Source organism: Polistes canadensis, unplaced genomic scaffold, assembly GCF_001313835.1.
Source record: "Polistes canadensis isolate GaletaPanama2010 unplaced genomic scaffold, ASM131383v1 scaffold_250, whole genome shotgun sequence".
Lineage (NCBI taxonomy): Eukaryota > Metazoa > Arthropoda > Insecta > Hymenoptera > Vespidae > Polistes > Polistes canadensis.
In genome coordinates, this window is record NW_014569797.1 from 91,620 (window position 1) to 115,266 (window position 23,647).

At 37.2% G+C, this 23,647-nt stretch overlaps 1 protein-coding gene and 1 long non-coding RNA gene across 6 annotated transcripts in view; one reads left to right on the forward strand and one right to left on the reverse strand.

Annotated features, from left to right (window-relative positions):
- LOC106790626 overlaps window positions 1-16,487 on the reverse strand; it is a 29,122-nt gene extending 12,635 nt beyond the window's left edge. Inside the window, exons 1-2 of the long non-coding RNA XR_001382097.1 lie at window positions 14,979-16,487; window positions 13,154-13,740 (exon numbers count right to left, since the gene is read on the reverse strand). This is a non-coding gene — a long non-coding RNA (uncharacterized LOC106790626). The remainder of the gene's footprint in view (window positions 1-13,153; window positions 13,741-14,978) is intronic.
- A 422-nt stretch (window positions 16,488-16,909) lies between these two features.
- LOC106790625 (optomotor-blind protein-like) overlaps window positions 16,910-23,647 on the forward strand; it is a 99,597-nt gene continuing 92,859 nt past the window's right edge. For 2 of the 5 annotated variants that reach the window (XM_014755673.1, XM_014755676.1), the window contains exon 1: window positions 16,910-19,452. In XM_014755673.1, coding sequence (XP_014611159.1) covers window positions 18,633-19,452 — 820 coding nt within the window. In that variant the 5' untranslated portion in view covers window positions 16,910-18,632. The remainder of the gene's footprint in view (window positions 19,453-23,647) is intronic. The other 3 variants (XM_014755672.1, XM_014755674.1, XM_014755675.1) reach the window with 2 other exon arrangements.

The following is a 23,647-nucleotide window of genomic DNA, read 5'->3' on the forward strand; positions in this document are numbered from 1 at the left end:
TATAATAATTATAAATAAGAACACGAGATTAAAATAAATACACAAATCCCATATGATCAATATATTATATAATATATTATCCAAATTTTGTTACATTTCTTTATTCTTGTAAAAACAAAAAAAAGAAAGATAAAAATATGATAATATTGAACGAAACAATGAATTTTCTTGCCAAATGTTCGATATTAAAAAACCATTCGAAAGTTTTACCCAACTTATTCGAGATTAGGATAAACGTAACAATTCAAACGTCGATCCAAATCCTTTTTCTATCGCGATAGAAAACGTCTAAGGAAGTTTCAATTGCTTTATTTTTTTTTCTTTCTTTCTTTTTTCTTCTTCGTCCGAATGCAAGATTCGATTGGTGGGACGCATAACGGATAAGAGACATCCTCTAATTTATTTAGAAGACAGCGAGCACGTCTCTCGTGCGTTCCCTTGTGATTCTAGACTCTATAGGCGTCCCATTCTATATGTATTTCTCTTTTTCTCTTTCTCTCTCTCTTTCTCTTTCTCTCTAACGTGGAAAGAAAGGATTTAAGTGGGTGGTATCGTGACTGAATCGAACGTCAATCGTAGCTCTGGGACAGTCCACGTGAAAGCGTTGTAAAACGTTAAGTATCTACAAGCCTAAGAAAATCAATCAGATTTCAAAGCATACGTGGAGAATAAATAAGTATGTTAGGTTTGCAAACCATTTTTATTTTCTTTTTTTTTTCTATACTTTTATATAAAACATTTTCCACCAGGTCGATCGTGGAAATATTCATTGAATTTTCTATCTCATTATTTTGTATAATCCATTTGCGTTATCTCACTATTAAATTAAATGAATTACCTATTTATTTTTTGTTGCATCAATCTCTCGAAATACGTAAATATCTTTTTAATATATTATACGTATGTATATGTATTTAACATTTCTTTTTTTCGAGCAAGCGTATACGAATTTGTATCCATAAATATGCATTTTATTTTATTTTACAGTTAATTTTTTAATCATTTATTATTCGCGTTAGATTAAACTCGATGCACGAGGGGCTCGCGCGCGAATTGATAAATACATTTATTTTAAAATTGTGATATACGTTTTTAAACGAACCGATATTGTAACATTTTTGATTAATGTTTATTTCTATTAACACGAGTTATAATGATATTTAATTCGATAAATTCATTGAAATCTTGTTTCTTTTTTTCTTTTGACGTATTATATTATATGTGACAGAGAAATGCATTTATTTAAAATATGAAAGATTTCTTGTCTACTTATTTGACTTTGGAAATACGGTATTGTACATATTCGTGAAAGGAGATATTAAAGAGGAGAAAGAGAATGAAAGAAGAAGAAGAAGAATAAGAAGAATAAAAAGAAGAAGAAGTTTGAAGCTTTCTTTGGTAAAGTTTCGAATCAGACAACGGCAACGACGACAAGAACAAGAAATAGTTTCGGCCGTGTTCTTTGCTCGTTGTTATCCACTCTGCCGCGTTCGGTAACTCCAAGTGTAGCAACGAGCCTATAGATAAGAACACGACCCTTAGTTTCGCGCACTTTCGTTATTTTTTCAAACTTTTACCGTTAGCAAAACTCTACTCGAAGGTGCTGAATCGCGTCGGTATACTCGGAGAATGAGGGAGGAAGGGGGTAACAACAAACTTTTCTACTCTTATTTTTCGTTTAATCATTATACCATTGAAACATATCTTTTATTATTTACATACCGTCTAATAATATTACTTTAACTTTATAATTATATATATTTGTATTTCTTTTTTTCTTTTTTTATTTTATGTTTTAATAAATTATACGAACACAAATCGTAAAGAAATATCAAAATACTATTCGCGTGGGATAATTAAAATATTTTTTACGAAATTATACAATTTCATCACAGAGAGAGAAAGATAGAGAAAGAGAGGGGATTAATATAATTATACTTATTATAAGATTATTACCAAAGAGAAGAAAATAATGTGACACTGGGAAAACACCGAGAACAACGTGAAAAATGGAGTCTCGTAACGTAAGATTCTTACGTTAGAAACGCGTTACGTAATAATTACTTTAGTAACGTTCGTTCGACAATGTAATTAGCATGATTTTTTTTTTTTTTTCGTAGCTTTCCACGACTTCCCAAGTCTCTTTCATTCACGAAATAAAATAGCACGCGCGAGAGAGATCGAGTTCCGGGAGGAAATAAGACACGATTAGTAAGAACGTTTTTGTTGTTTCACCGATATTAACCTTCTCGCGTGTGTCTCCACTCTCATCTTCCTGTCTTGATCATAGGTTAGACATTTCCTGGCTGACGTGGAGACACGACTACGTCAATCCTCATGTCTTCCCTTTTAGAAATGCACGGACACCTTGTCATTATTATTCCATCCTAATGATCACTATGTGTCGACGCTTTTAGTATTATACTCTGATAACGTTCGTTCTTCTACTACATTCAAACTAGAAAATTCGTTTCTTTTTTTTTTATTATAACGATATACATTTGTTTTTTAATAAATAATTGTTAGCAAAAAATAAAAAAATTTTAAATGATTTACATTCAATTGAAATCAAACGATACGAGTTTCTAACCTATTTCAAAATACTAATCGTTTTAAAATCAACAAGAGTCTATGTAATATTAATAATAATAATAATAATATAACAAGAGAGAGAAAAAACTTTGAATCAACGTTCAGTTCGATAAAACGTGTAACCATCGATATCTACAAATTACAGGTAGACTCTTTTTTGTAGTCCACTTTGTATGACGGTACACAGTAGTAGAAACATCGGTTGAAGTTTACTGGTGTAGTACGCCAAGATAGAATGAGTCGACGTGATCGTAAGTCTGTCTTTTTTTTGTCGTTTAATACGGATTTTCATTAAATTTTTCGATCGACCGATCCCATAGTCGATTTATTACTCGCTGAACATCGGATCGAGTTGTATGTTTTCTTTTTGTTTATCATCCTCGAGTTAGAAAAAAAAAAAAAAACAATTGATGCAACATATCGGTATAATCGTTTTTTTTTTTTTTTTTTTTTCTTTTTAATACCTTTTCCCATTTATTTTTCTCAACAATTTCTTTCAATTACTTTATAAATCTTCTTAAATATTTCTTTCTCTTTATATTCATTATTTGTTTCCTTCCTCGAACATTTATACTTCTAAACGATTTATTGTATTTAACTTATGAATAACGTTACACGTGAAATTTTCACGATAACGCGCGTCTAGGGACACCTTAAAAAAGACTTTCGGTATATCAGATGGATAAGTAAGTAAGAAAAAATAAAATAAAATAAAATAAAATAAAGAAATAAAATAAAGAAATAGAGAAAGGGTTTGACGGACGCGTAACACGGAAAGAAGAGAGGTAGAAGGGCCGGCTCGTAATCCGATCCGAAGAAATCTATGTCGATAGGGCAATAATTAGGCTGCTTACACGATGAAATGAGAACGAGAGAGGGGAGAAGGAGTGATAAAGAGGGAAGGAAGACACGTCGGCTCCTTCTCACAGAACCCTTCTCCTTTTCTTTCCTCTCGTCAGTGGCGGCAACTACGCCAGTAGGAAGGGCTAAGGGAGTAAAGAAATAAAAAAAAAAAAACAGAGAAAAAGAGAATGAGATAGATAGATCTTCAACACACGAAAGTATACTCAAAGACACGTATACCAAAAATCTCTCTCTCTCTCTCTATATATATATAAATCAAATTCTACTCACTTTGGTACGTATTGGTCTCCATTGGTACACCCTTTTATCCCTTTTCGACATACGCACCGCCTTGAATAGCTAAACTAGAGCTACCCAAGTGCAGCCTGGTTCCTTCGCGGTTTGCCACACGGATTCGTACACACGCATATATCCGTGGAAGAAGAAGAAGAAGAAGAAGAAGAAGAAGAAGAGGTGGTGGTGGTGAAGGAGGAGTAGGAGGGGGGAGGGGGAGGAAGAGAAACGATCTCTGCCATCGCCCATACTTACACACATACACACTTAGAAATAATCTTGCGACGTTCTTATGTGAACTGCATTTTATATCAGTGTAAGTAAGTTGAGAATAAAAGAAAGAAATAAAGAGAGAGAGAGAGAGTATGTATAAGGGATGGGATGGGAGGGAACGGAGGGGTGGACTTTTGGGTATAATGGCGGCTTCGGCACAAGGACCCCCAAAAGAAAGCCATAGATATCGCATTGCACGGCAGGGACTGACGGGACAAAACAACTCAGGCCCATCGACAATAGGAGGGACGGGAGAGAAAGAGAGGGAAAAAGAGAAGGACGGTAAAACTCGTAGAACGGATGACAGAGAGGGTGGATGGGTGGAGGCTAACGTCAAAAGAGATAGATAGAGAGAGAGAGAGAGAGAAAGAGAGAGGAAAGGATAGGTTTATTCCATGTTACGTTTAGTTAAGAGATAAAGAGAAAACGATATAGGGATATTTTGAGTCCTTCTCATGTGTCAATTGGTTGTTAATTAATTAATTATCGTCGTTCCCTTCTTTTATTATTCAATTTTTGCAAACAAATAAATATTTATATTGAATTATTCGTATATAATTAATTAATGATGATTATAATATACGATTCGTGTTAAGTTTATATGTAAAATTGATCGTATTAAATCGTATCAAACTCTCGCGTATACAATTAATAAAGAGAATTAAAGTATAAAGTATAAAAAATAAGCCATAGATATATGGGGAAAAGATATAGATTTTGATTTCTTTTTTTTCTTTCCTCGAAATAAATCAGTATTGTCACTCTAGAGTAATCTCGCTTATTATTATATTTAAAAAATCTTATCGTCCGTATCAAGAAAAGCTATAGTTTGTTGAGTTACCCCGTGTTCTTTTTTTTATTCTTTTCTTCCTACAATATTTCTTCTTTTTTTTAATTATATTTTTTTAGTTTTCTTTCCTTATTCGACTATTGTGCATATCGTCTCGAGTAAAATGAATTTGTTCTTGCCGATGCGCGTATGGTGGTTATATGGTTATGCATATGACGATGATGACGACGACGACGACGATGATGATGATGATAATGATGATAATGATTGAGATGACGATAGTCAGCAAGGGACATTGACTGTTCTCGGAGAATAAATGAATAATTCAAGTGTGTAATAGCATATAGTACCTGGGTATGTGATATCTACGTTGCTGGAAATGTCCTTACGTTCTAACATCTAAGCGTTATTAAATAGATAGATAGATAGATAGATAGATAGATAGATGGATGGACGAGACTAATAATTATTTCTCTCTCCTTCCCTTAGAAATGAATAATAATCTTCATCGATTCTTACTAAGTTAATTTTCTTCGAACACAAGTGAATAAACTCTGCGAGTGAATTCCTTGCTATCGAAGTTAATCACAGAAAAATGTTCTATCTCGTAAGAGTATAATTTAATGTTAATTAATTAATCATTTGTAATAACCGATTAGACGTTTAATACAATCGATAATTTAGATTGATATTTGAAGGAATTTATTTCAAAGTATGCCGAGTATTACACGTACAAATTAATATATAGAAAAGAATCATGCGTTTGTCGTAATTTTATCTTCAATTAATAATACAAAATTGAATCAAAGTTTCTTATAAATAATTCAATTCTATACAGAAGAGAGAGTGAAAATCTTTGTTTTATTTATTACAATAAAAAAAAGAAAATATAAACTCAATGAAGATAAAATAATAAAGTTAGACAGAATGGAATAAGGGGAAAATTTCGAAGAGATAGATTTTTCAATCTATTTATAAATATAATAAAATACGTGAAATATATATATAATACATATTAAAAATAAGATACAATATATAATATAATAATAATTCGATCGATTGCAAACAGCCGTGTCAGTTATGCGCTTAAAGGCGAAGCGTCGGACATGGCGGCACGAAAGGCGATTTGTCATTCGCGAAATAACTCGAACGTTCGTTCATTCTCGAGTAGGTATTACGTTTAATGCTCAACACGATCAATTTCACCTTCCAAGTGTAACGTAAGCACGTATTTTCAAGAAATAGAGGGAGAACGAGATATACATATATATATATATATATATTTCTAATACTATTAGCCGGTGTTCCGTTACACAACGACAGATGGACGAACGAGGAACGAGAAGATATATCCGTTCTCTGTTTGGATTGCGATGTTCACGGGAGGGGGTGCAGCTGCGTGTGTGTATTACGCCGTACGGCGTTGTTTGTGCCACGGCATCAATTGATAGTTTCGGTAAACGGGACAGCTCCTCCACAATGGATTTCGATCAATCCAACTGAATTATGTCTTTTTTATCTTGAAAATCCGATCGTTATAATAACATCGACGATCTACCATTTTTATTTTTTACACCTATATATATTAATTATTATTGCAGAGTAATAGTTGAGAAAAATTATGTTCGCGAAACGATTGGAAAATTGTACCGAATTTATCTGAGATCTTGTGTTTCATGATTTCAAATTAAACAAACATGTCTGATCATTTTTTTGTTTCTTCACACGCAAATCATCCTAAATTGTGTTTTATTTATTATAATAATTGTATATTATTCGTTAAAGAAAAAAGAAAACAAACATATTATATAGAAATTTATCATGTATCCCATATGGATTACTTAACAAATCGTTTTAAATCTAACAAAGTATGAAAATCGAATGATATATATATATATACTTAATATAATAAACCGGGTAAATACAATTTACAGTAAATCCAATTGAAAATGAAACAAAACTGACACTCGGATATTCGATGAAACATTTAAACGTATCCATATCAAATTACCATTTAGTAGATATTAAAATAATCGAATTGGTAGTGTGCGTTCACTTCTTGATATGAAAATCAACATGAAATTAAATTGAAAATGAGACAAACTGGAAGGAGAGTTTGGCGGGTGCTTTCGACGAATCAAATCGGATATTGATATGTGTATGTGTATATACTATATATATACGTATGTTGCGAACGTCATTAACTATTCCTAGTCGAGTGTATCTATATATATATCTAGAAATAGAAATCGTATACTTAGAGAAGATAGGGGAGGTGGGGTGAGAAGAGGTCTAAATGCGACTTATCGATTAAGTTACGATGCCTATGAGCACGCGCGCACATTCTCTCTCTTTCTCTCTCTTACTCATTCTCATTCCCATTCTCTGCGTATGTATTTCTGTGTACAGCGAACTAAACTACCCCTGTGGAAGCACTCGATCGAAGAACCCCTATATGCCTTCTTTCCTTCTTCGTTTCTCTCCCAAGCACGTAGATTACGTCTGTAAATGCCCCTTCTCGCGGCCGTACCTCATTCTGATCCGCTTTCTTATTTTCTTTTTTTTTTTCTCTTCTTCTCTTCCTTTACTTTTCCTTTCCTTTTCCTCCTTCTGGAACCACCACCATCCTCCGCACCACACCGCTCCCGAAATCCACTAAACGAGGTGTACACTTTATTCATTTTTCTTCCCGAACCATACAAACCGTTTGCTCTTTTTTCTTTTCTTTCCTTTTCTTTACTTTAATAAAATATTTAAGGATCCCGTTGCTCTCTGAGAATAATTTAAGAGATTGTTATTCGATGTATATAATTGTATTTTGTTAAAAAAAATTGTATTGCGATAAGAGAGGATGGAAATGTCGATTAGAAATTTATAATCAATTATTGATATTAATTCTCTCGCGTTAAGGGTTTATTATAGAAAATATAATTGTATTTTGTTAAAAATTGTATCGTATGATAAAAGGATGAAATATCGATACAAAATATATAGAGTCAATTGGGGAGGGGGGTATTTCCTATAGATTTTTATTATAGTAAGAAGTATTTCGAGTGAATTGACTACTTCGGCAAATGGAAAGAAGATATTTCATTTCTCTAAATAGAACGATGATTATTTCCCCTAATAAACAATACCAATCCGAAAAACTTAAGAGTGTTGGTGGGTTGGTTGCTGCTTTATAGAACGAACCAAAATAACCATATCCATTTGTTCTAATATTCTCGATGTTACTTATATATCCAATGAAGAAAAAGTAAGTGTCTTTATCTCGTTCACATATGAATCATTATTAATAATAAAAATAAAAAACAGAATAAGAAAAAATGCAGAAAATAAAGGCGACAGAAAATAAATGTGAAAATTTGATGCAGAAAATTAATGAAAATAAAATTGCTGAAAAAAATAAAATAAGAATGAAAGAGAGAGAAGGGTAACGAAGGAAAAATATAAAAAAAATTCGGCAAACCAACTAACAACTCGATTTAGTATTCGACTCCTTTCGAGAACGTTTCAAACTTCTCTCTCGCGTGTTTCTGCAAACGTCTTGCGAATCGTTGCTAGCTGCCAGGCGCGAAGAGGAGGAGGCTATGGGGGTGGGTTGGGGTTAGAAAAAGAAAGAAAGAGAGAGAGAGAGAGAGAGAAGGTAACGTGCAACTGACAACCCTCTTCTCTCTTTTGGTCTATCTCAGTTAACCCGAACCCCTAAAAGCAAAGCAAGGCACAAGATAGAGATGGAAAGACAGGGAAACGACGAGACGGGGGGTGGTGATGGTGGTGGTGGTGGTGGTGGACAGAGAATTGGAAAGTCGTGACGAGCTCGGAAGCAGGAGCAGGCGCCGTGGAGACGGCAGAGATCCTGCCTTTTTGTTTGTCTGTTTGTTTGTTTGTTCCGGGCGTTTCGTTACCGCGTTGGTTAGCTACTTCACTCCCTTTTCTACCATCCCCCTTCTATCATTCTCATACACTTCTACACCCTCTCTAACCTCTATCTTTCTTCCTGTCCTTATTTATATCTTACTCTCTCTCTCTCTCTCTCTCTCTCTCTCTCTCTCTCTCTCTCTCACTCACTCTCGCATTTTTCTTGTATTTTTCACCAACTTTATCATTCTCCTTCTTTCCATTGTCTTTTTTGTCTTTTTCTTTCTTTTTTTCTCCCTTACTTTCCGTCTATCTTTTCTATAGTCTTTTTCTTTCGAACACCCCCCCCCCCCGCCCTCCCCCTCATCCCTCATCATCTTTTTCTTCTTCTTGTCTTACCGGTAATATTACTACTAATCTTTTTTCCGAAAACTTTCTCGCATAGTTTTTTCTTCAATTTGAATGGTACTTTTTTTACTGTTTTTCTTTTTTTTTTCGATAAATTAGAATATTTCAAAAGATGTCACGTATTTATTAGTTACAATTTCGCATGTTGTTATTTTCTCGTGTCGATACACAACATTTTTACGGATATAATAATATAATTCTGGAGGGATTCGGTTGGATGTTTATGCGAAATAACAACAAGAAGGAGTAGCTATCACGCAACGTTCATTACTGTCTTGATTCTTCTACTTTCCTGACGAATCACCGAGTTAATCTCCACGTGTTCTCGAAGAGTTAAGTATATTATTGAATACATCGGCACGCGAGTCTCGATGAAAAAAAAAAGAAAAAGAAAAAGGAAAAGAAAAAAAAAGATTAATAATGTCTCTCAAAAAGTATTACAAGGGTATTACACACTATTAATTACAATAATTCTCTTCTCTCGTTTAATCTTGCTCAAATTTAATTAAAAATGATTCGTTGCAAAAAAAAAAAGAAAAGAAAAAAAAGAGAGAGAAAAAGAAAGATCGAAAATCCTGAGATAATGATTAATTCTTTCTCTTTTTTTTTCTTTTTTCTTTCTTTTTTATCTTTTCGATCGAATCGAATCCTCATCAAATTTTATCTAAAATTAATATTTTACCATTACGTTTCCCGTTAAATCTATTCTCTTTTTTTTCTTTTTTTCTTTTCAATAAAACAATGAAATGAAATACATTAATTTGGGCACAATAGTATTTTCGAAGAGAGGTAATAGAAATATGAATAAAAAATTGATGAGAATTTTCTCGAAGGGCAAGAGAACGCAAAAAGATAAAAGAACAAAAAAATATATAGAAAGAGAGAGAGAGAGAGAGAATTTAGAAAAGAAAAAAAATAAGGAAAGAAATAGAGATAAAGGGAGGGAGTGACTATCCTCGTGAGCTAACTCTCGTCACGCACATGCTGCAACGACCTTTTGCATCAAAAGCTTTTGTTTATGGGCCGAGAAGATTTATAGGCTGCACAGCGATGTGTACATATAGCATCTTGCTACGCTCTATCCGTACCGAGATCTCTCCTCGAAATGTCGTCAGCGTCCGAGCATACACCCTCTTCTTCTTCTTTCTTCTATCTTTCCAACTTCAACAAACTCTTCACTACTTTTCTACATCAAACATCAACTATCTTTTCCCTTACATTGTTTTTTTTTTCTTTTAAACCCAAAATACTTTTCCAAAGGAAAGTGCAACAACACGACGCGTCTTGTCGCGTTTATCTAATAATATTTCACTCTTCATTTTTTTCTTATCAAATCTTGTAATACTCTCTCTTTTTCGATAAAGTAAATTCTATCGAGCTATTAAATTTCGACTAATCAGTGTCGGACTTTGAAACTTTTTAACGACACCGTAAAATCGCATTTCTCGTTGGATTTATCCTCGTATCTTTGATTTTTCATTTAATCGAAATTGATCTTTAATACGACACCATAATTAACGCGTTTCGATAATACAAATATATTGATTTCATTCATATCGAATCTAAATCAAAAGCTTGAATTTATTTTATTTACTGCAATTTGAAATGATTGTTTCTTTTTTTCTAATCCTGATGGCAATCGTAACTCTCTCGCATATACCGACATACGTAAACACGTGATTTGAAAATAGTAAAGCAGGCACGTTATTATCTATCCGCCTACATTGTCCGAGAAGCGTTAACGGTCATACAATTGTTTTCAAGCTGGTCAGTAAAAAAACAACGGGGAGAGTTGTGTGTTGTTCAATAGACGTACTTACATAGATGCATGTATGCATGCATGCATACGTGCATGCATGCAGCAAGTAAGGTACTCGGCGACGGAAACATTCCTGAGAGAAAGAGAAAGAGAGAGAAGGGAAACGTAAGCTAATAAAGTAAGATTTACAGAGATGCTAAAGTGTAAAGGAGAAATAAAAGAGTTATGGAATACGAGAAAGATTTTTAAACTCGTCATAACTCGGTAGTTTATGAAGTTGTCGTAAGAGAGACGTTTGAAAGATCTCTCGATCGATTTTGGAACGGGGTAAACGTGCTTATAAGGCGCGATAAATTCATCCTTTCTACTCGTGGAACGCGGCTTATCTCTGACAAAAGCGAAAGAATTCGATCGTGGAACGTAGAGAAGAAATATAACAACTTGGCTATGGAATCGTCTGGTGTAACTCATAATGCAACTTGCAGAGATTCGCCAGGCGTCGGTCTCCATCGAATATAACCGGTCCGTTCGATCTGTCTCCATATTTAGTAACTTACATTTTATATATCAGAGAAACACGTGGAATTATTTTTCTTACTTTCCTTCTGGAATAATACCTATACATTTATATAAAATCATTATTTTTATACGTCCGTTTTATACGCGCGTTCTCCAGGTTAATGAAAAAAAAAAAAAAAAAAATAACTTTTTAAACCAATACTAAATTCAACGATATTTTTTCTTAAGACAATTTGAGGATTACCAAAAAAGGATACAAGAAGTTAGTATCATCTACAAAATTCACCTAATTTTACTTTATTAATCAACTAGTTGTATTTTAATGGCTCGCCAATTTTCTAATACTATTTTCACTATTTTAGGTCAATCTGAAGATTGTCAATCAAAAGTGTTTGAGGATTACCAACTAGTAAATACATTTCAAGATAAAGGAGAGACAATTAAGTAGTTGATTATCCAATTAAATTCAATCTTTATTACTATTGCGTTCTCCCAAAAGGAAACTGATCAGTTTATTTTTACGTTCTCGTTGTAGGCCAAGAAGTATATCTACTATTTGCTAAAGGAACTGATCGTACACTTGGAATAATCGCCCGCATAACATGGTCAATATGAGAACAATGACCAAAGGAGAGAGAGAGAAATAGGATGTTTCTCTTTTCGTCGTCTTTGTAAGTCATGCAGAACTATGATTACGTTTAATAATCTAACAATAAGATTCGTAATTAATCGCGAGAGCCCTGATTCTAATTCGGTCTTATCATTATCATGGGAACTACTGTTAAAAGAAAAGGAAACACTTCCGAATTAATTGTCCTTTCTTAAATCGACCATGGTCAATCAATTTTCATCCTAATTTGTGCTCATATAATATTTTCGAATCAAAAGCAAATTAGGGGAGAAACGTAGAAGAATATTATATATTCCAAGCGATGTTGGGCTTCTTTTGCAAGCTCACAAAAATTCCAACAAACAATTTTCGTACTTCCGAATGCACCTTCGAATAGATCCTAACAAAATGATTACTGTTAATACCTCAAACAAAATATTACTAACGCTTATATCATCCACAAGTATAGAGTTTTTTCGTAAAACCTAAAAAATAATTGCAAGAAGACTCTTTCCAAAATATAATTCCCCATATTTTTCGAATCCATCCCTTATACTTGGACCAAAATAAATTATAATTACAAATTGAATACTCTCTCTCTCTCTCTCTTAGAGTGAAATAACTCTATCCGAGTAAACATTTGTTAATAAAAGAAAATTAAAAAAAAATTTGTCTTCGTAATTCTCCGTCGGATTTCGTGTCCGAAAACGTGCTACCTTGAACGTGGTCGCGGAACGAATGCCATAGGACTTTCCGTCTTCGTCTGACTGCCCCCTCCATGTTGAATTGTGAAAGCTCGACCGCGCGCGGGCGCGTATTCTATGCGAATCCACGCTTGGAAAGGGGCAACTATCCCCGTTTATCGCGCTTCCTTTTCCTTGGTGGGGGAACGGACCGTCAGTCACGTGGGCGGCGCCATATTTGAGCCACGCCCAATCGCGTTGCCCCTTTACCAGCCCGGCGCGCTCGTCAAATGTTTTTCGTCGCGGATTATGACGCGATCTGCGCGATTATGACCACCTCTACCTCTTTCTCCATCTCCTCCTGCTCACTCCCTCTTTCCCTCTTTCATTCCGATTTCCCCTTCCTCGTCACATTCAGAATATACTTTCTCTCTCTTTCCCCTCCTAACCCCTCCCTCCCTGCCTCTTTTCACATTCTAGATTCTTCCTTTTACTCCTCTCTTTCTCTTTCTATTGCTTACCTCAGCAAGCTTGAATTTGTTCTCTCCGTCTTCTTTCAACAGCACAACCCGCTTGGCTAGGTCGTTTTCTGCTACGACGTTGGACGTGTATGTAGAGGGCATCTAAACTACCCCCACTCTTACAGCCCTTTTTCTCTCTTTTCTCTCTCCCTCTCACTCTCTCTCTCTCTCTCTCTCTTCGTTTTGAACGTATTCCGTGCGCGACGAACGCACGGAATACCCGATCTCCTCCACGTTCCCCTTCCTCTCTTTCCCTATCTTCATTTTTTTTTTTTTCGTTATTTGCTTTTCTTTTTTTCTACTCTTCTCCGGCTTCGAATAGAAACTCTCGGGCCTTTTCCGAAGGCTACTACTACCTTTGGATCGTGTAAAGACCAGCTACTCTAACGTGGCATCGATCGCCACCGTTCAACCTCATCCTCTTTGCCACTGAGTCGTCTCAGTCCCACGATGTTCTTCTTTCCTTCGATCTTATATCGGAGATACAGAAAAAGAGAGAGAGAGAGAAGTAGGGATGAACAGAGATAATCAGTGACAGTTGGGAAAAGAAAAAATCTCGCAAAGATCATCAGAATGAAGAGGAAGAGCTGGAAAAGAAGATCATTTGAAGTGGTTAATCAAGAAAATTGAGATCATCAGATACTGTTGATCAAGAAGAAGAGAAATTGAAAGTTGGAGATCATCGGAATCACTTGGTCAAAGAAATGAGAGAGAAAAGAAACTGATCAGAATCACTTGGTCAATGCAACGAGAAAGAGAAAGAAAGAGAGAGAGAGAGAGAGAGAGAGAGAGAGAGAGAGAGAGAGAAAAGGAGATGATCAGAATCACTTGGTCCAAAGAAATGAGACAGAAGGAGATGATCAGTGGTAACTGGTCCAGAGATAAAAAGAGATAGAGACTGATAAGGAACTGTAGAAAGAGAAATACACGTTTAAGAGAGCCCAGTTTGTCAGGATAGCTTGCTGATTGGATGGACAGCTTTCTTTCTTACGATATTCTTAGCCTTCCCTTGACGCGTGAACGAGAATTTAATGGTGCGGATCGGTGAGAAAGTTTTTCCGATGGAATGATTTACGCGGTTTTGCTCTTAACGATCTCAGCAACTCTTTCTCTCTTTCTCTCCATCTATCTTTACGCGCCTCACGTGAGAATGAGAGTGCAGGACGGAGAACGAGACTGAATTGAATGCAGCAAACTCGTTCAGTCTTTACTCGGAAACCTTTTTTACCTCCAACGATATTGCATTGTTTCTCAGGATCATTGTCCAGTTCAGGTCGACATAATTTTTTTTTACCACGTTACATATCAACAATAAATATGTAATTATATCGAATGAAAAACCATAGTAGGGTCAACATCGTAGTCTGAATAACTGGACATATTTTGTTCGACGAAACAGCATTATCAAAATTCCAAGCACAGCAGCGTTAGGAATCGATTACATTACACCAACTTTATTTCCTAAAAAATAACTTCTCGACCATAAGGATTAGCACAATATTTGAGAAATAGAAAGACAAATAGACAGAGACAAACGGACAGGGATACAAGCAGAAAAAGAAAAAAGGAATAAGGCTAAGAATAAAGAAAGAAGTTCAATCGGTGGATCTGTTCCCGACGGCCAAGTCCTTCACAATCTCGAAATTCTCTTTTTTTATTCCCCAGGTCTCTCCCCTACTTATACCCATCTCTCTCTTTCTCTCTCTCTCTCTCTTTCCCTCTCCCTTTCTCTCTCTCTCTCTCTCTCTCTCTCACTCTCTCTCTCTCACACATACACACATTTTCCCTCCCTCTAGCTAAACGCGTTCTCGGGAATCGTCCTTACTCTCGCACGGATGGAAAAGCTTTCGCGGATTTGGCAACACTGCGACGCGATGTTGGGCGTCTCAGCAACACTCCGCGGCGCGAAGGACGAACGACGAGGAGGTCTCGGCAAGTAGAAAAAGTCGTGCTCGACGTAACGTCCGTAGCAGCAAAGCTGATAGTGGTGTGCTGGTGGTGGTGATGTCAGTTGAGAGAGTTGGTTCCGGGGTGGGATAAAGTGGGCGTAACCAACGGCGGGGAAGGCAAACGCGGAGGAACGTGAAAGGCGCCGGGTGAATAGCCCGAGGAGTGGGGGCACCTACGCGAGAGACCGTTGCTGAACTTAACTCCAAGAGTGGAGGAACCCAATAGGCGGAGCTAAAAGCTTCCCCTCCGTTCCTCATTTTCGTACGTGTTAAACGCGAGCCAATACGCTTGACAGAGACAGAAAGACAGACGGACAGGACAGAGAAAGAAAGAGAGTTTCGCATTGCTGGGTCGTGCGAATTTTGGCACGATTAAACTTTTCAACCGAGTTTCCACGGAAAAGGCAAGCCAACCAACCAGCCACCCAGTCAGTCAGTCAGCCAGCCAAGCCGCAAATAAAGTTTTTTCAATGTCAGCTTTTCAACCTGGAATGAAGATCAAGCAAAATAAACTCTTCTCGAACACTTCTATTGTGAACTTGGGATACTTTATTCCCATTACTGATTTCGAAATACATGGTCTTGAGAATGTTTTTCGAACGTGATCAGGATAACAAGATTATTGCTATTACATGTATATCCAATAAGTGATCCAAGATACAAGATATCGTTGCAAACATCGATGTCCTCGGTCTAAATACGAAGTAATCGACGAATAAACGAATGTCTAAATTCTCTAATAAAATTATCAAGGAATCTTAAAAATATTTCGAGAAAAAAATGGGATCATCTAAAAGTACATTAGAGTACATCGGAAGATTGGGAAGAAGGAAGATCGAAAGTGTGCTGCACGCTTAGCGTGGTTTGTTTCCCTTCCCTCGTAACTGCCCCCGCCCACTCCGGGGTGTTAATGGGCGTACTCGTGGTTAACACCCTAGCTGGGAAAATAGTGGGGGATTGGGATACCCCTCTCGCCCTTTGCGTGCGTCACCAGGATAGATCCTGACGACAACTCTCGACGAGTTGGCGGTAGGAAGAATAACTTGTGCTGCTGGTCTCGTGTTCTCTCGGAGAGAGATCAGAAAGAGAGAGATAGGAAGGGAATAATTTGAAGATAGAAAGAGGTGGAGTTGGTGGAGTAGGAGCGGGCTAAGGCGAGGGAAGAGAAGGGGAGCGACGGAAAAGGCGTCGAGAGCAACGCCGTTCGGATTGGCGTTCCGGCGCCAATCCGAGCTAGGAGCGCTCATTATCGCCCAACGGCTGGTCAGGAGGAGAGAGAAAAGGTGCCAGCACGTTTCCCCATCTTCTCGCTCGAGCGACGCGCCACCGTATCTCCATCCCGGTCTTACCAAGGGAAAAAGGAGAGGGTAGGGTGATGGGAAAGTATATGTGAGGCTCGCGCGCGCGCGTCCCGTTGAAATGCAGCTGGTGGGGATGGCAAAGTCCCCACTACCGAGGCCCAAGGGACTCGCTTCGTAGCTCGGCTAACTCGTCGTCCGTTGTCGTCGTCGCCGTCGCCGTTGCCGTCGCCGTCGTTGGAAAAGGGGAAGGGAGGAGGAGCCCCCGCCGCACGGCCTCAGTCTTCGCGTCGCTGCCCTCCAGCATTCACGCCTCCCGCGTCCGTTCCGCGGCGCAGCCACACTCCGTTTTCTCTCTCTCCTTCTCCTTGTGTGTTGTTCTCTCGTTGTGTGTCGCCGTCGTCGTCGTCGTTGCTGCTGCTGCTGCTCTTGCTGTTCTCGTCATCGTTGTCGTCGTCGTCGCCGCCGCCACCGTCGCCGCGTCGTGTCGTTTCATCGTTGGCATAGTCGTCGCCACTGTCGTCGTCGTCGCCGTCGTCGTCGTGGTGCTTTTACGTTTTCGTAAGCGGCCGCGTCTGTGCGCGCGTGCCTTTCTCTGTGTCTGTGTGTTGTGTGGATATATGTGTGTGCAGTCAAAGTCAGTGTATTAGTGTATCTGTGAGTGAAACCCACACACGTATACCTATACACTTACGGGGCACGCATACCTAGACATTATTCACTTGGTGGACGATTCACATATAGCTAAAGCAAGAGAGTCACCCTACCACGCTCGGCGGCACACAGGGACACGCACGCACTCACACGCTCTCCTCGAATCCGGACGGGACTTTAGCACACCAACACCTCTGCGGGAGGTGTGGGGGTGAGCCCCCAGAGGAGGTGTCAATCCTAGCGCTGCTCAGTGACCATCGCGGCGCCACCCAAGTAACACCTTTCGTCCGCTCTCTCTCTGCAACCGAGCACACCGGCAGATCTAGTCGACGTTTTCAACTCGAGTCCAACAAGGGAAAAATCAGACGCTCCATTATTACATTTTTTTTTCTTCTTTTTTTTGCCTTTTCCCAATAATTCTGTCTGATCAACCGAACGTCGTCATTGAGCATCACGTGAAATCATCAATAATTATCAATCGAATATTGAACTAAACTTTTGCTCTCTCCTTTCTAATATATTATTCTCTCTGCCAAGAAGAGACTCTCCTCAAACGAAGACATTGGACTGGATAGACGGGAGAGAGAGAGATATATATATATATATATTTATTCTGCTGCTCAATATTATTATTGTTATTCGGTAATACCTTGGCAAGAAGAAAATGAATACGTTTTAATTGATCTGGTGTTTTCCTATTATCGTGTTTACGTTAATATTTATAACGACGACGCGTCGTTTCTCGTGTGATCCCGGCCCGTCGGACAGTGTGCCTTCTGTCTCGCGCGGCTACGTTCTCGTGCTTCTTCATCCTCGTCTCATTTCCATACCTTTCTCCTCTCTCTCTCTCTCTCCCTCTCTCTCTTTTTCTCTCAAACAATCTCTCTCTCCCACTCATTCACTCACTTACACTTTAACATTCATACATGCTCTATATTATCTGTCTGTCCAATTGTCCTTTTGTGTAAATCGTGAAGCAAACGAGTGTTCTGGCAAACAGTGGGGAAAAAAAAGAGTCATTCTGGTGAATCGAATAATAGTGAACGATTATCTACCGAAGGATGGGAACAACTGTAGGTGCGATTAAGTCAATCCGATAAAAGTGAGAGTGCTCTGATTAATTAGAAAAATATCGTTGATCGAGATCGTTTCACTTAATCGTGATAGTGAAAATAGAAGAGGTATCTGTCAAGAAAAGTGAATGAATAATAAGATGAAGAAGGGAAGGATCGATGGGTCGTTGAAGGCGAGGGTGAATCATCTCTTCGGCAGGAAAAGGCGTGAACGTTCGAAGGATCAGAATCCTGAACGTTCCTGAACGAGAAAGCAAGAAATATGTTGGCGTGGTGATCGAATAAGTGCCTCACGTGCTTTCCCAAAAAAGAGACTTTAAGATATATATATATAGAGAGAGAGAGAGAGAGAGAAAGAGAGAGAGAGAGGAGCCAAAAAGGCAAAGAACAAAGTGGTTGATAGAGGGAAGGAAGAATAAATAAGAAAGAAGCGGAATAAAAAAGAATAAGAGTTAGAGTCACTCGAAGAGGAATCTCGCGCGACTCGGCACACTCGCCCGTCTCGATGAGATTCGAACAGGAGACAGCGTGCAGGGGTACCCACTGCGCCAGCACTCCGCAACCCTCCGCGCTGCAACAGCGAACACGGCCTGAGGAGTTGGTGGTGGAGGAGGAGGAGGACTGTTCCTCCTTGAAGGACGACATTGTCGTAGGTCAACGGTTAAGACGCAGAGAATTGGAGGCTAACGTGGTCGAGGGTGCGAAGACGGGGCCGAGGGCCGAGGCGGGGGGGCCTGGGATGGCGTACCCCGCGTCAGCGACGGCTCTGAATCAGCACTCGCCGTTCGCAAGCTCGTTGACGAGCTCGCTCGCGAGCTCCCTCGGTGGAGGACCACTCGGTGCTCCCGGCACCGGAGGAACCGCTGGTCCTCTCTCAGCTGGTGCACTAACCTCCAATAATCCCAACGGGCACATTTCCACGGCCGGGGGACAACATTTGCCAGCACCGGCCGCCCCAAGACCAACGGATTTTAGTGTTTCCTCGTTGTTAACTGCTGCCAACACTCATCCACCCATCCTAGGTGGTTCCTCCTCTCAAGGTAGCGCATCGCCACCACCTGGAGGACCTGGCAGTCCGGCAGCGGCACCCGAAACTCCGCCACCCTTACCGACCCAAAGGGAATTGTCTCATCCTTCCTCGGCTGTTGCCGCTGCCAGCTATTTCAGTGCTGCTGCACTGGCAGCCGCTAGTTTTTATAATCCGGCGGCTCATCTGCCACCAACCAGCTCGCCAGGGCCGACGGCTCATCATCTGCAAGGCAAAGCTATACTCACCAGTCCCCATCATCATCCGCATCTTAACCCTCACGGCATCACGCCACCAGGTACACATTTAATATCGCTTTTACCACCGCGATTTTTCAACTAATCCCTTTGCCTACGAAAATTTCAGTCTCCTCTTCCATCTTTGGATAGACATGTTTCATTGAATTTTGTCCCGTTCGGGTAATATCGATGATACTAATTACTCGACCAATCACAAATCCATCTTTGGATTGGAGAAATTGTTCTCTCTGTCGCGAAGAAAAATTTCATGTTTCAGTATGTACAGGGCAATGTTCGTTGTAACAATGTAGAGAAAAAAAATGTCAAACAGTTGAGAACGCGCGCGCGCGCGCGCTCATGTGTGTGTGCGTGCGTGCGCGTGTGGGATAAGATCGAGAATGCGGTTGTGACGCTGCGGAAAAAATTCGCTTGGTATACGTCAGCAATACGTTATAACGTCGGCTAAGATAATGCAATCGATGTGGCATATCTTGTGAGTTAAATGAGCTGCCGAATGTAAATACCAAGTTGTAACATAATTTTGGATTCCATTGATAAGAATTTAGACGGAGTGCGTTTGCACTATATGATCGTTCTTATAAATCGCCATGCAAAATCTTACAAAAATTTCTTACTTTGTCGTTTACTCGTTTTCTCTTTTGGTAGAAAACTTTGTAAGAGAAAAAAAGGGACAGGTGTGGCGGATTCGATGGCTGATAATGTGCTGTTCATCCTGTCTTGTCTTATCTGTCATCTCATTATTACATGCATCCACTTTATCCGCCATGCCTGCTTATTCTTTTCGTTACCTTAAACGATGAATTAATCTCCGACGTTTGCGTTGACACGCGTTGGCTATGCCAAAGGTATTCTATTATATTATATTTCTACCAGAGAATTTTGCGAATATTAAGTTAGACTTTTAAGTTGTGGTTATCGGGTAAAGTTTTTTCTTTAGGCATATGTAGACAGGCTAATGAAAAGGCCTTACGTTCATAAAAAAATTAATCATTTAATCATTTTCTTAAAGCTAGATTATTGTGTCGAAAGATATTATTCTTCATATAAATTTCTAATCCATTCAAATATTGCAATAAAGTCAATAAAATTCAACAAATATTGTTACAATTTCGTAGAATTTTGTATTCGTCGAGGATAGTTAAAAAAAAATGATTTATTACATTATTAAAATATAGTCTCAATCCTTCAAAATTCTAATTCAATTTTCCAATATAAAAATATCCAACAAGTGATAGGTCAAATCAGTCGAAAATATAAAAATTCAGACAAGCCCTTTACATTACATTGTTGAAAATAAATGATATATCATATATATATATCTAAAAGAAATCAAAAATAACAATAAGAAGTCACGTATTTAATCGTTTAAATTTCTAATCTGCCGGTAGTAATTCGTAATGGTTGTCGGGGTTTAAGATTAAAAATGATTTTCTTCCTAGATATAAATGATTCTTTTGTCAGGACTCATAGATCAACCTGGTGATTTGTTGTTGTTGTTGCAACTCTTTCCTGTAATTGAAAAAAAATTGTCTTCTAATAAATTAGAAAAATAAAGACAGGGATAGAGAGAGAAACAGAGACAGAGACAGAGAGACAGAAAAAGGATCTTCTTCCTTTATTTTTTTGTTTGTTTTCTAGTGTGTTGGGCTTTCGTCCAAGTGAGCGTAGGTAGTGACGATTAATCTTGCCAAGGGCATGTCCGACGTCTCGGGTATTCGAAATTCGGTGCGTGTAACTTGTGCGTTTCTTTTGCCGCGCTTGTACGAAGACGTGAGCGCATTAAACTCGTGTCAGTTGGTTAGATACGACGAATACTTAACAATGAGATCGACTACGAGTCAACAATCATTTGAACGAAATACAATATTTTAAATATTCTTCTAACATTTTAACATATTTCTTCAATTTCTAAAATTTCTCTCTCTCTCTCTCTCTCTGTTACAAACTTTCTAATCTGTTTTTTTAAGCCTATTCATTAAATGCGATATACTTTTAGGCCATCATCCTTTAACAAACGGATTTACAATATTATTACATATTTTCAATTGATTCGATATAAAGAAATATTATTTTCATTTATATTTATAGCGTATTTTTAATTGGAGTAAGTAAGAGGAAAAACATGTGTCCAACTTTTTTCTCTCTCACTCACTCTGTTTTATTTTATTTCATTTTTGTTCATTTATTTTTCGGTATGAAAATATTTCATCTCTCTCGTTATTATGCTTTGAAGTGCAATTATACAATTTTTATTTGTACACATGCGCGTATGAATATACATATAATAGTATTTATAGTTAGAATAATTTCTCTCTCTATCTTTATTATTCTTTCTTTCCGATTATTTAGTAATAAGATAAATACTGTTTTCAACGCGATGGTGAATTGTCAAAATTAATCTTTTGTTTTTTTTTTTGTCAATCGTTTGTCCGTAATCAGAAAATAACTCTTTCGTCTAACTATAGTATTTAATCTTTTCGAAAAAGATTTCTATTTAATTCGTTTCCTTAGGAATTTCAAAAAAATGAAAAACGTTCGTAAATCATTGTAAAAGAGAATCATCATCGTTGTTAACGTCAAATACTTAACAATGTCACTAGTTCGATTATTATTTATTATTCGCGATAAGAAAATAGATTATCGTGTAAGAAACGCGTCATTTCTCTTTCGTTATCGTTATCGAGTCCTTCAACACCGTCAAAATTATTAATATGCCACGTGTGAAACTAACTTCCCTAGGAACGTATATACATATATGTACATATGAAGAATATATATCGAGGAAAACGAGAGAACGTCGGCACGTTTGAAGCTTCGTAATGCCGAAGGAAATATTTTTCTCCGATGGAAAAGTCTCCGCTCACGGAAACTCGTTTGGCAGCCATTTTTCAACCTTTCTCGAATGATATAAAAAAAAGACAAAAAAAAAAAAAAGAAGCCGAAGAGAATTCAATTGCGAAATGATCAAATCTGCTGTACTCCCCGTAATTTTTTTTTTTTTTCCACCTCGTTCTAGAAACGTAAATGAACAATTTGTTCAATTTATTCGAATTTATTTTTCAACGCGAAAGAATAATATTCCTTACAATCTCGCGCCATTTTGTTATTCATATTCGCTTACCCTATAAAAATCACGACACGAAAGTATATTTTTCATCGAAATATATTTTTTAATATATTCTCACGTGTTATTTATTCGTGAAAATAAAATATTAATGTAACTGTTGTTGTTAGTTTCTTTTTAACACAACAAATAATAATAAATAGTTGCAACGAGGAAAATCGCGTAGCATTATCTTAATTATTTCAAAAATGTTTCGAATTTAACTTTAAAAATTATGAAAATCACATGAAATATCTTTTCTTTACAATATTGCATAAAGTTAAATGCTATTTTTATTTTGTTATCTTAACACTTTCGTTAAATATTTTACAACACTTTATATACTTTTCTATAATGAACGAACAAAAAAATATGAAAAAGAGAAGAGAGTGAGAGAAAAAGAATTTCCTTTCATCTGAATTCATCAAAACATTTTTATTTTTCTCGTTGTTTAACAAATAAAATATAGAAAGAGAGAAATAAAAAATTAGATGTATATTTATAAGGAAGTATAAATAAGCGGAAAGTTTGTTTTATTTTTATTAGTATCTCAAAGAAATCGTTCATTTTGTTTCGATCGAGATTCAAATGTTTTTTTTAATCTCTTACGTGTTAATCTTTTTAATAATATTAATCAAACGATATTTAAAAAAGAAGAGAAAAAAAAATTACGCTGCCTCCTCCCCCGTATCTTAAACCATTGCAAAACAAATATTTAAAATCGAGGGAATTTATTTTTCTTCTCCAAAACTACTATCGTTATTCTTTTATTTTTGTCCAAAATCGAAAGAGCCTTTTTTCTTCGTTTTCTTTTTTTTTATTTATTTATTTTTGTTTTTGTTTTTATCGTCGGCTCGAAAACGACAAGCTCTCGATTCATAAAGCAGTTTTGTATTTTTTTTTCGTTTTCTCTTTTTTCTTTTTTTCTCCCCTCCCCTCCCACGCCTATGGAGTACAACGGTGGCAAACAAAAACGTGCGATAAAAACACAATTCGCATTGTTAGTGAAATATGTTTAAACAATTTCGACTGCGTCTCTTTTGGAAAAAAAAAAAAAGTTAAAATACAGAAAAAATATGTTCTATATATATATATATATATATATATATATATATATATATACACACACA